At 44.9% G+C, this 12,130-nt stretch overlaps 1 protein-coding gene across 1 annotated transcript in view; it reads right to left on the bottom strand.

Moving 5' to 3' along the window:
• The window catches only part of CNTNAP2 (contactin associated protein 2), a 2,020,907-nt gene extending 2,009,815 nt beyond the window's left edge, over window positions 1-11,092 (bottom strand). The window contains exons 1-2 of the mRNA XM_049894552.1: window positions 11,033-11,092; window positions 10,512-10,596 (exon numbers count right to left, since the gene is read on the bottom strand). Coding sequence (XP_049750509.1) covers window positions 10,512-10,596; window positions 11,033-11,092 — 145 coding nt within the window. The remainder of the gene's footprint in view (window positions 1-10,511; window positions 10,597-11,032) is intronic.
• Between the last annotated feature and the right edge of the window lie 1,038 nt (window positions 11,093-12,130).

Genomic DNA, 12,130 nt, shown 5'->3' on the forward strand with positions numbered 1-12,130 from the left:
ATCAACTTGATGGCAAATGGTTTGGTTTTTTTTTTTTTTTTTTTGGTTCGTGTAACTTATTCTCCAGAGATTAACATGTTATCATTTTGGTATGCATCCCTCCAGATTAATGTACTGTTTTTTTTATAAAAGTATCATCTCTTTTGCTGTTTTTCCAATTTATGTTTTTCATGTCATCTTTCCTGCGAGTCTTCTCAGCTCTAACTCATCATCAAACCGTGATAAGCTATTGCAAGGTACGTCCGACTAACCGCTTCCTGACGAGCACCCTGTTGTCCATCATCCGTCACGGTGACAGTGCAGATACCTGCCAACAGGGAGTGCTGTGGTCTCCTGGAGATACTTAAATAGGATTCTGAACATTTTATTAGGAATTTCCAAATATTTTTAAAAAGTAATATCATTCAAATTAATGAAAAACCATAATTTGTTCAGTTTAAACATGGAAGAGACATAAAAAATAATATGGTGTAAAAGAATACAAAAAAATTGCTAATGTGTACAAGAAAGTTTTCAGCTGCAGAAGTGACCGAGGAGATGCTGCGTTAAACACAGGGCTCTAATGTTTGCTCAGCACAATCTCCTAGTGATACTCGAGAAATCTAACGTACATCAAGGACTTTAAAGCTTTTATTAATCAGTTAGTAACTGTAAGGATAGAAGATGACATTACAGAGCTCCCCAAATAAGTTTCTGAAAAATATGTAATACAGATATAAGTTTATGATATATTAAGTGAAAGGCAATATAAAATTATACCTATAATGAATCACTTACTGATGAAGATCAAAGACCACAGCCTTCAGTGTGGATTACACCTCAACATAAAGAAAACAAAAATCCTCACAACCAGGCCAATAAGCAACACCATGATAAATGGAGAAAAGACTGAAGTTGTCAAGGATTTCATTTTACTTGGATCCACAATCAACAACCATGGAAGCAGCAGTCAAGAAATCAAAAGACGCATCGCATTGGGCAAATCTGCTGCAAAGGACCTCTTCAAAGTGTTGAAGAGCAAAGATGTCACCTTGAAGACTAAGGTGTGCCTGACCCAAGCCATGGTATTTTCAATTGCATCATATGCACGTGAAAGCTGGACAATGAATAAGGAAGACCGAAGAAGAGTTGATGCCTTTGAATTGTGGTGTTGGCGAAGAATACTGAATATACCATGGACTGCCAAAAGAACGAACAAATCTGTCTTGGAAGACGTACAACCAGAATGCTCTTTAGAAGCAAAGAGCTACGTCTCATATACTTTGGACATGGTATCAGGAGGGACCAGTGCCTGGAGAAGGACATCATGCTTGGTAGAGGGTCAGCAGAAAAGAGGAAGACCCTCAATGAGGCGGATTGACACAGTGGCTGCATCAATGGGCTCAAACATAGCAACAGTTGTGAGGATGGTGCAGGACTGGCCAGTGTTTTGGGTTGCTATGAGTTGGAGCCAACTCAGTGGCACCTAACAACAACAACAACATATTGTAATTATATATAAAAAAATGTAAATAGACTGAAGTAACTACATCAGGCTAAACGTTTTACGGAAGCAAATTGCCACATTTCTCCCACACAACTAAGGACAACATGTGCCAACTACTGTGCTAGCTGCCTAGTATAAACAGATGACAAAGACAGCGCCTCACCTATTCAGCTATAATTTGGTGTGCTATGAAGGTATCCTTTATGCCTGATAGTCAGCAGGATTAGGTTCGAACTGACGACCTTTAGGTTAGCAGCCAAGCATTTAACCACTGTGCCACCAGGGCTCCTTCCTGAAATCCTGTGGGGCAGTTCTACTCTGTCCTATACGGCCACTATGAGTCAGAATAGGCTCAACTGCACACAACAAATGTCAAGGTGGCCGACATCCTGATGCTCCTACCCCGACATCCTGGTCTAAACCCCCTCAGTGGCAGACACAAACAGGAAGGCATCATCAACACCTTCTTATTTCTCTGATTATTTTTAGCGCCATAGTGAAAATGGGCATCAGCCAGAAATATGGATTACTTCAATTTTCTTATCTTCCTCTCAGTCCACGCTCTGGGCTTATTAGATTTCTGCATCACTACAAAATAAGGTTAATCAATCACTATTTTCTGCCTTTTGCTCAAACTGTCAGGCAAGAACCATACCTTCAAAACACAGGAATTATGTTTTCTGTATGGGTGAGACGCCGTCTTACTCTCCTTTCCTTCTAAGGAGCCAGCACAGCGACTAGCACATGTTGCTGCCGTTAGTTTTCATCAAGTCAATTCCTACTCATGGCGACCCCATGTTGTGCAGAGCAGAACTGCGACCGATAGGGTTTCCGAGCTGCGACCTTTCAGAAGCCTGTCTTCTGAGGCACCTCTGGGTGTGTTTGAACTGCCAGTCTTTCAGCTAGCAGTCGGGCGCTTACCTGTCTGGGCCACCCAGAGAGCCCTCAGAGGACATGCAGAGACGACGCCTTCTCCCTCAGCAGCAGGGTCACCAAGAGCAGAGATCTGGAGACATTCACTCAGAACATACCCAGTGAGATGAGCTGGCTCTCCTCCAGGAGCCTGCTCCTTTCTGCCTTTGCCGCTGGCTACTTGAATATTTCTCTCCAGACGTGTTTGTTTTGTTTCTACCACAAAGCTTTTGCTAATTCAGCGTCTGCTTCCTTGGAGTGTCAGCATGCTGTAACTTTTGGGCTTCCATCCACCGTATGGCTTTTCTCTAGGTGTATTCATTTCCTGGGGCTTGACACAACATACCACACACTGGTGTCTTCCAAGAACAGACGTCTGTTGTCTCAGGTTCAGAGGCTGGGAGACCAAATCAGCACATTGGCAGGGTCTGCTCCCTCTGAAGTCTCTAAGGGGAAGGTCCTTTCTTGTCCCTCCAGGCTCCTGGTGGCCCCAGGTGTTCCTTGTCCCGTAACTGGGTCTTCACATACCACGCTTCTCTGTCTGTGTCCTGCGTCTGGTCTCCTCTTCTGTAAGAACACCACTCAGCTAGGATCAGGACCCACCCTGCTGCAGTAAGACATCCTGCAAAGATTTTATTCCCAACAAGGTCATATTCACAGGTACCAGGGGTTAGGACTTCAGTATACCTTTTTAGGGGACATAATTCAACCCATTGCACTAGGCATCCACTTAACTTCTCTTTATACTATTAACTACTTTTTCTCTTTAATTTTGTTCAACTCTCAGAGAATGGGAATCCGATTTGTCAAAGCTCGTCTTTTTGCCCAAGGACAGGTCATAGCACACTGCCTGTTCTCGGCTAGATTCTCTCCCCGGTTCATCAAATGTGGCCAACGCACAGTCACGTGGCAGCGAGCATGGCTGTGAGGCTCAGTGCCTCAGGGGGGTCTGAAAGGACGGAGGACCCAGCAGCCTGGCATAGCTAGGGCAGCGTCCATCTGGTCCACCAGATTGCAGGGACTCCCCCAGAAGCAGGAACTGGCTTATTGCCTCTGTAACCCAGTGCTTAGAACAGTGTCTGGTGCATGCTACACGTGCAATACAAGTTTGTCAAACTGAAGCATTAAAGATTCACTCTCACCTGCACTCAGTAAGTATTTATGAGTGCTACTGGTTTACGACACACCAGTCCCTAGCTGGTGCAAACAGTTTTCACTCAGCTAATCAAAAGGTTTGTGGTTGGGATCTATCCAGCAGCACATTGGAAGAAAAGCCTGGCAATCTGTTCTGTAAAGATTACCGCCAAGAAATCCCTATAGTGAAGTTCTACTCTACACGCATGGGGTCGCCACGGGTCAGACCTGACTCTACGGTGATGTGCATGACACTCCTGGCACTGTACTTAGATGCCGCGGGTAAGGCGTGCACACTCCATCTCAGGTCACACGGGAAAAGGAGACTCGCATACATGGTAACACACTGGATCAAGTGTAGCTGTGATCAGCGGTGCTATGAGGACCACCTGTCTCCTGGAGGTACTCCTTTGCCTTCAAATAAATGTCTGATTCTAATTTTCTCCACATGTAGCCTTTCTAAAGGGAGGAATTACAGTCGTTTGTAGACGCACAGGCCTCGTTACGTCTGTAAATAAACAACATGACAGTCTGGTTTCCGTATCAGCCTCCTGGAACGCGCTTACATGTCTGCATTCCTTCTCACTGCTGCCATTGCCCCTTGGGGCGGATAATTCTCGGTTATGGGGGGCTGTCCTCTGCATCGTAGGGTGTTGTGTAGCATCCATGGCCTTGGCTAGATGCCAGCAGCACCCTCCCCAGCTATAACAAACAAAAACACCTCCAGGCATTGCCAAACGCCCCCTGGAAAGAAAACGGCTTCCAGCTGAAGAACCAGCGCTCTAACAGTAATCGGGACAATCTAGTACAAATGGGAAACTCAAAAAACCCCATTCCAACAAGGGTCCTCAGACAGTGTTCCGTGGACTAGCGGAGTGCTCCCACTGCTTCTTGTGGGGCAAATGGACAGTGTCCTTCAGTAAGAGGCTATGAAGGCTCTCCTAAGCCAGCCTATAGGGTCTTCCTGGGGTTCACTTTTAGCCACTGGCAGAAAGGGACCAAACCAAAAGCCAAGCCCATTGCTGTCAAGTCAACTTCAACTCATAGTGACTCTATAGGACAGAGTAGAACTGCCCCATATGGTTTCCAAGGAGTGCCTCATGGATTCGAACTGCCGAACTTTTGGTTAGCAGCCAAGCCCTTAACCGCTGCACCACTAGAAAGGGACAGTGGGGTTTAATGGAGTTTTTGTACTAGGAGGGTCTGGCTCAGTGGCTGCTGTTTGCTCGGTTGCTGTAAGAACAATCTGGAGCTTACAGGGTCTTCTGCACCTATCTAGAAGCAAAGAATTTAAAATGAACATGCTTTAGGGATTTTACTTTAAAAGTTTGTGTGCATGGGGGGGCACACACGTAAACAAAGACACACACGCACACACACACTGGTTTCCTGTGTCTTCACCATTAGAAATACCCTGCTACAAAAATACAGACTGAATCAGTCTCCTTGCAGGACGTATTTTCTGTATTCCTTATATCACTCTTCACATCTCCAGCCTTCTATTTTCAGACCTTTCACTTATGCAATTGTAATCTGCCATTCTGAACTAAAAAATACACAGATACTGCTTAAAAACAGAAAGAACATCTGAAGTAAGAAGGCCTGGGCTTAAATCCTGTTCAATGAGTGTGTGGCCAGCGTAACATTGCTAAGTCACTGCTTTCAAGCATCATTTAATAGAAATCTATAAGATAAAAATAAAACCTGCTCTGTTCTTAAGTTTGAAAGTATTATGTAAACTGAGTGTCCTGAATGTTTAAGACAATGATTATAAACAGAAAAGAACAACGTGGGAAATTATGTCTACTTGATACTGCACATGAGAGAATTTATATTAGATGGATATCCGTACTGAGTATGGGTCCAGCCTCTGATGCAGAGCACGTGTAGCCTCTAAATCCAGACGTTACGAATGTCCCATGTCAACAGCAGAGGCCCTGGGTGGTACAAATGGGTACTGCACTTGGCTGCTAACCCAAAGGTTAGAGGTTGCAGCCCCACCGAAGGCGCCTAGCAAGAAAAGCGGAATCGACTCAGCGGAAACCGGTATACCCACAACTCTCTACTTGGAGGTCAGGGACTTAAAATGGGTCACTCAGAGTCAGGGCCTAGTCCTCATTGCTGCAGGTGACAGGTGACTGGTGGGGGTCCCTGATTCCAGAGCACCAGACCACTTCCAATGGCTCCAGTGTGGATTCCCGCTGAAGCGATGGGACAGCACCGTTTAGAAAGAAGTGATTAAAAAACACAGAAAGAGGGAGAGCCCACCCTTGCTTACGATAGGGGCTTCCAATCTCTTCGTTCAGATTCAAACCCCTGCTGAGAACTTGCGTTTCTAACAAGCTCCCAGGTGATGCTATACTGCTGGTTAGGGACCAATTCTGAGCACCACGAGTAGAGCAGTGGTTCTCAAAATTCATTATACATAAGAAACACCTGGGATCTTGTTAAAATGTGGATTCTGATTCGGCATCTCTGGGGAAGCAGTGAAAATTCTCAGCCAGGGTGCAAACCGGAAGGAAGTGGTTCAAAGCCCTGCTTACAATGGACTCTTGCAGGGAACACTGCACCTCTGCGGCCTCACACCTGCCCTCGGGGCTGCCTGTGTGTTTAACAGAACAAGTTGGAATTGTACCTGCGTGCACCTTTTCCCTCATTAGATCCTCCTCCATCCACGGAAAGTGGGCTGCTGCTCCTGCCCCCTTCAGCCCAGGAACTCTCACGGGGTGCAATGGCATAATCGCCAGCATTCTCCGACCATCTGAACAAACGGGGATGTCCCTGCAGGGCCTTTTAACTGGAAGTGCCCGGGGTGGTGGTCCCAGCTCACCTCCACTTCATGTCCGTGCTACCATGGTGGAGTCAGACCCTGCCCTCTATAGCACCATGGCGCCCACATCACAGAAGAGGGAGAACCTCCCCTGATGTTCATCCAGAAAGAGCTTCTGAGCTGAGGGCCTCCGTGGGGATTGCTGTCAAGACCCATTTCTTAAGACCATCTGCAAAGTGGCCCTGGAGGCGGGCAGGAGAGGCCTATTGTACCTGGAATCACCTGTTTGGGTCATTCCAGATGCTAAGTCAGAATTGTCTGGCAATTCTATTATTTCTTTAAAACAAAAAATATTATCTGGCATGTATAGAGCTTGTGTGTTGCTCGTGTGCCAGTGACTGCTACTGAGCTCCCCACATGCCTGATGTCATTTAACACAGCTACGTCTCTACTAAGCTCCCCACATGCCTGATGTCATTTAATATTCACAGCTACGTGAGACAGGCACCACTGCCACGTCCATCTTCCGATGAGAAAAATGAACCCAGGGTTGTATCACCTGCCCAACGCCTTACACGTGGAGGCTGAACTAAGTGTTCCTGACTTTGTAGCCAACGATAGTAATTTCCTTCCTTATGTTTGAGTAGCACAGTTCCTTATAGCATTTACGTATGTGTACTTTATCCTCGTTATAATTTTGTAAAGATTAAAGACAGCTTCAGTGCCCCATTTGCCAGAGGAGGGAGCTGAGGGTCACGAGGTATAAGGGACTGGATGGTATAACTGAGAGGGCTGTAACTGAAAGCCAGAGTCGCTTGGTGGTGTAAACAGCTAACATGCTCAGCTGTTAACCAAAAGGTTGGAGGTTAGAACATGCTCAGAGGCACCCCAGAAGAAAGGCCTAGAGATGTACTTCTGAAAGGTCATGGCCACTGAAAACCCTGTGGAACACAGTTCTACTCTGAAACATGGAGTCCGCCATGAGGTGGAATCAACTCAACTTGCCATCTCATGACTACAAGCCAGGCCTGCTGACCAGAACATGGGTATTCTTTCCCTGCTCTGTGATAAACACAAGAAAATCTCCCCAGCTTACAAAATGCACCGATGACCAGCCATCACGAGCTTAAAACACCCTAAGAGAGCAAAGGTTTGAGCTATGACTGATGGTCATTTTCCTCAATGATTTGTGTTTTAGATGAGAAGTCTTCACACTGCAGCCCATTTTTGTAAATAAAACTTTACTGGGACACAGCCACAGGCATTCATTCGGGCACTGTCTATGGCTGATTTTATGCTACAATGACAATAGCAGGAGTTAGTCATTGCAACAGAGACCATCTGCCCTGTAAAGTCTAGAATACTTACTATTTGGCCCTCCAAAAAAAAAAAATTACCAGACCCAGTTTTGGGCTACAAAGGAGTTCCCATATTTGACTTGAGGATTGTGAATAAAATTTTTATTGACTCTCTGAAATATTAGGCTACTATAAGGAAATTTTTTTTTTATAAGGAATTTTCAGGATTTTTTAAAAAAAGGCTATATCTCATTTCAGACTTGCCCCTGAAGAAGATACTGAAAATATAGCGCCCATAAAAATCACATAAAGCGTGTTTCTATTTGTTTTCACAAATTCTTCCTTAAGACATGATTGAATAAAAAGTGTACCTTTTACAAAAAATAAAAACAAAACAGTTTTCTCATTTCACACTTTTTATGCGGGCTTTTGAAGCTGTGGCATGAATTTAAGTTAGATAAGGATTAAAATATGACAGAAAATAGTAAAAGTATGTCAATTATCTGCTAATTAGATAGCCTAATAATAGATTTATCAAAACAGTGTTTTTCTTTATAGAATACTTGAAACCATATGGGGTCATTTGGCGCTGCTGAGATGTGAATTGGAGCTAAAATATAAATAAAATGCTCAGAAATTGCTTGGCTTCAGGGCTAAGGCTTGATGCTAAATTTGGTCCTGGTGACCAAATAGAGCTTAAAAATATCTCACAAGGAAAGGTGTTAGACTCCTTTTGTGTACCTGCCATGTCTGCTAAATTAATTAAAAAAGCAAATCACCAGATAACACATTCTGAGAAAGAAATATGCAGCAATTTTTTACTAAAGAAATTTCTAGAGGACGCCATAATATTTTTAAGCCACAAATGCTTTGATTTGACTCCAAACGTGTGTATTTTTATTGTTTGCACATTCCCCGTTTCCCCTAAAGTGCAGTCTACTCACCTAGGATGGTGTCTGGCACCATGGTAGGTGGCCAAGAAATGTCTGCGAACGAATGAATCTCTCTTTGGTGATCACTGAACCTTCCTGGTTTTTAAGCTAACAAAGTTAAGTGTGTGCTAAGTGTGAAACAATGTGCTTTTCTTTATGACAATGAAATAAATTGTCGTGCTGCGGTTAGAACGTTAAAGAACCTGGGCCTAAACTGACACACTTAATCTACTGCCCTGGAATTCAACTTCAATTAATGTATCCTAATTTTTTTTTAAATGACATCAAAATGGATTTTTGAAACAAGAAAAAATTCTAAAACAACAAGTTTTGAAAATATGAAAAATTATTTTTAAAACTTCATTTTCCTTATGGTTTACAAATTTTATGCTGCTGTTATTATCACAAGGCAATTTAGCAAACTGGGGTGGATTAATCAGAAGAATTATGAGATTGAAGGGATTCTAGGTTGAACTTTTTATAAGTTGTTGCTAAAATCCAGCAACATTCATCCATTCCTGGAGAACAAGCTATCTCCTGGCAGGGAAGAGGAGACAAAACACTCACTCACCTACTCATTTCGACAGCCCCGTTTATCTACCGAGGGTCCACTACGTGCCAGGCACTGTGCTAAGTGCTTGGGAAGAGGAATCAGTCATGTGTGAGGATGGAGGGTCTCCATGCCCTACAAAAGTCATAGGCTGCTGGCAATACAGCTAAAGAAGGGTATGTTTAGGTCCCTAATTTAAAGAGGATCACTACCATGACAGTATGGAGGATGGATGGAGCTGAGGGCAGACTGGGGGCTGGGGGAGAAAGATTCTGGAAATTGTCCACATGAAGGTTAAATAAAAAACTGAACAGGATAGTAGCCATGAACTCTGGAAGGAGACAGAGGTGAGGCCAGAGAGATGACACGTTTGGACCCTCTGCATTTTATGAACGCAGCAGCTGTGCAAGATGCTATGATACTGGGAGCTGGGGAGTGCTAGCCAAGGTGGACTTCCCTGAGGGAGGCTGCATGTGGACACTGGACCTGTGGGGTGATCACTGTCGGCCCTACAGTGTGGAGCCCACCAGTAAGTGTAGCCATAGGAGTGCGTGCACAGAGTGAGATGGAATTAATTACGCTTACATTTGTTTAAGCCATTCTTTAAATCTGCGCACCCTTTCAGTACAAAAGACCTCTTTAACATTTTCAAAAGCAGAGATGTCACTTTGATCACTAAGGTGGGCCTGACCCAAGCCATGGTGTTTCCAATCACCACATATGCATGTGAAAACTGGACAATGAAAAAGGAAGACAGAAAAGGACCTGATGGGCTTGAACTGTGGTGTTGGCGAAGATTACTGAATATACCACGAACTGCCAAAAGAACCAACAAATCAGTCTTAGAAGAAATACAGCCAGGATGTTCCTTAGAAATGAGGAGGATGGGACACTGGCTTGTTTACTTTGGACACAGCTTTAGGGAAGGACAATCCCTAGAAAAGGACATCATGTTTGGGACAATAGAGGGTCAGCAAAAAGGAGGAAAACCCTCAAGGAGATAGACTGACACAACAGCCGCCGACGAAGGCTTCAAACATGCCGATGATTACGACGACGTATCAGGGCCAGGCAGTTCACCCGCTAGGCCTAAGGTCAGCATGAGTCAGAGCCAACTAGACAGCCGCGAACAACAACCTTTCAGTTACACGAAGAGTGATTTTCTTAATCCTAACACAAAGACCTCAAGAGTAGCAAACAATCTCACTGTACTAGGCTTCTCTTGAGCTATGATTTCTGTAATCTAAATTTTGTCTCTTTTTCCCAAAGCAAATTTCACAGTGCTTTGGAACAAACTTTCAGATTCCCAAGAGATCTAATTTGGTGGCCTCTCTTGGCATGCACTGGTTAGGCAGTCAGCACCTGGCACCTATGCTCCCCAGGTAAATTCCTCCCCTTACCCTGTCCCTAGGACAGGACCCCTTCATACCTCTCCCTTTCCGCACTCTTGCTGTGGTCCCAGGATGGCACTCTTCTGCCAGCTGCTCAGTGGAGTCCTCATGGATGGCTGATGGCTTTGATCACTAGACAAACAGGACAGCTTTAAATTACACCATTCTCCCTCACTGCCTTGTAGACTTTCACGCAATTCTTTCCAGTGTTATTTCAGGTGAGTTTCACCCAAAAGAACATAGGTGGCTGCTGAGCTATCCTCTTCTTGTGAATCTCTGGCCAATCAATCAAATAAAGCAGCTCATGTGAATAATGCATGTGTGGCTGGATAACATGGTGCTACATTAATTTGTCCTTTGTTCCCTCTTGAAAGAATGTGAGCTATTTTTCCTCCTGATTCTATTCCAAGGAAGGAGCTAAATATACCGTCCTGTCCTTGAGCTTTCTTCTTCGGGATGTCCAAGGGATGCAACCTGAAAAAGCAGGCCACCTGCACCCTGGCGCTGTTTTGGAGATGGAGGAATAGGAATAGATTCAGACAGAGGTGAGCAAAGGAACTCTGAGAGGGGAGATGATGGACAGCAGGAGGCCATTCAACTGCAGAGAGAAAGCCAGCATGCCTCCGTCATCAGTGCTGGGCCCTGGGATTTGGGTTTGCCTGTTTGTTTAAATTCCTGTGTGTGGAAGAGATCTCTCTGGTCTGCTTGTGGGTTAGCTAACTGGCTGTAGGATGCCCATGAATGATAGCCATGAAGTGTGGTGGTCTGAGACCTGCCAAAGGTCTAGTGCTGCAGTAGATGGTGGAGAACCATAGTCAGCAACAGTCACTGGTCACAGCAAACACCTGGGGCTGGGAAGGAGCTATGGTGAACACCTCGGGCTAGGAAGGAACTTTGGTGAACACCTCAGGCTAGGGGGAACTACAGTGAACACCTCTAGGAAGGAACCATGGTGAACACCTCGGGCTAGGAGGAACTATGGTGAACACCCCTAGGAAGGAACTATGGTGGAACATCTCTAGGAAGGAACCATGGTGAACACCTCGGGCTAGGGGGAACTATGGTGAACACCTCTAGGAAGGAACTATGGTGAACATCTCCGGCTAAGAAGGAATAACAACAAACACCTCAGAATAGGAATCAGGCCCTTCCTGTTTTCTGGACACCTTATACACAACCTGGACTTCTGTTCAAGCCAATTGTTAACTGCCATTGAGCCAACCCCAACTCATGGCAACCTTATGTACAAGAGAACGTAATGTTGTCTGGTCCTGTGTGTCATCCTCACAATCACCAGTATGTTCAAGTCCATGGTTGTGGCAACTGTGCCAAACCATCTCACTGAAGGTCTCCTGTGCCCTCATTGGCCCTCTACTTTCCCAAACACGACGTCCTCTGTCTTAGTCTGAAAGCTCCACCGAAACCTGTGCATCATGGGTGACCCTGCTGGTATCTGAAATACCAGCGGCATAGCTTCCAGCCTCACAGCAACACACAAGCAACCACAGTACAACACTGACGGATGGGTGGTAGTTGTTCAACTCTAGGCGGAGTTAAAAGTTCTCCCAGACTTGGTTGAGCCTGAATAATTTGCTCAGCTAAAGCTTTGAGTAACTAATGTTATTAAGAACAAAGAAATAATGTGGTGCTTGTGTAC

Source organism: Elephas maximus, chromosome 8 (assembly GCF_024166365.1).
Source record: "Elephas maximus indicus isolate mEleMax1 chromosome 8, mEleMax1 primary haplotype, whole genome shotgun sequence".
Taxonomy (NCBI): Eukaryota; Metazoa; Chordata; class Mammalia; order Proboscidea; family Elephantidae; genus Elephas; species Elephas maximus.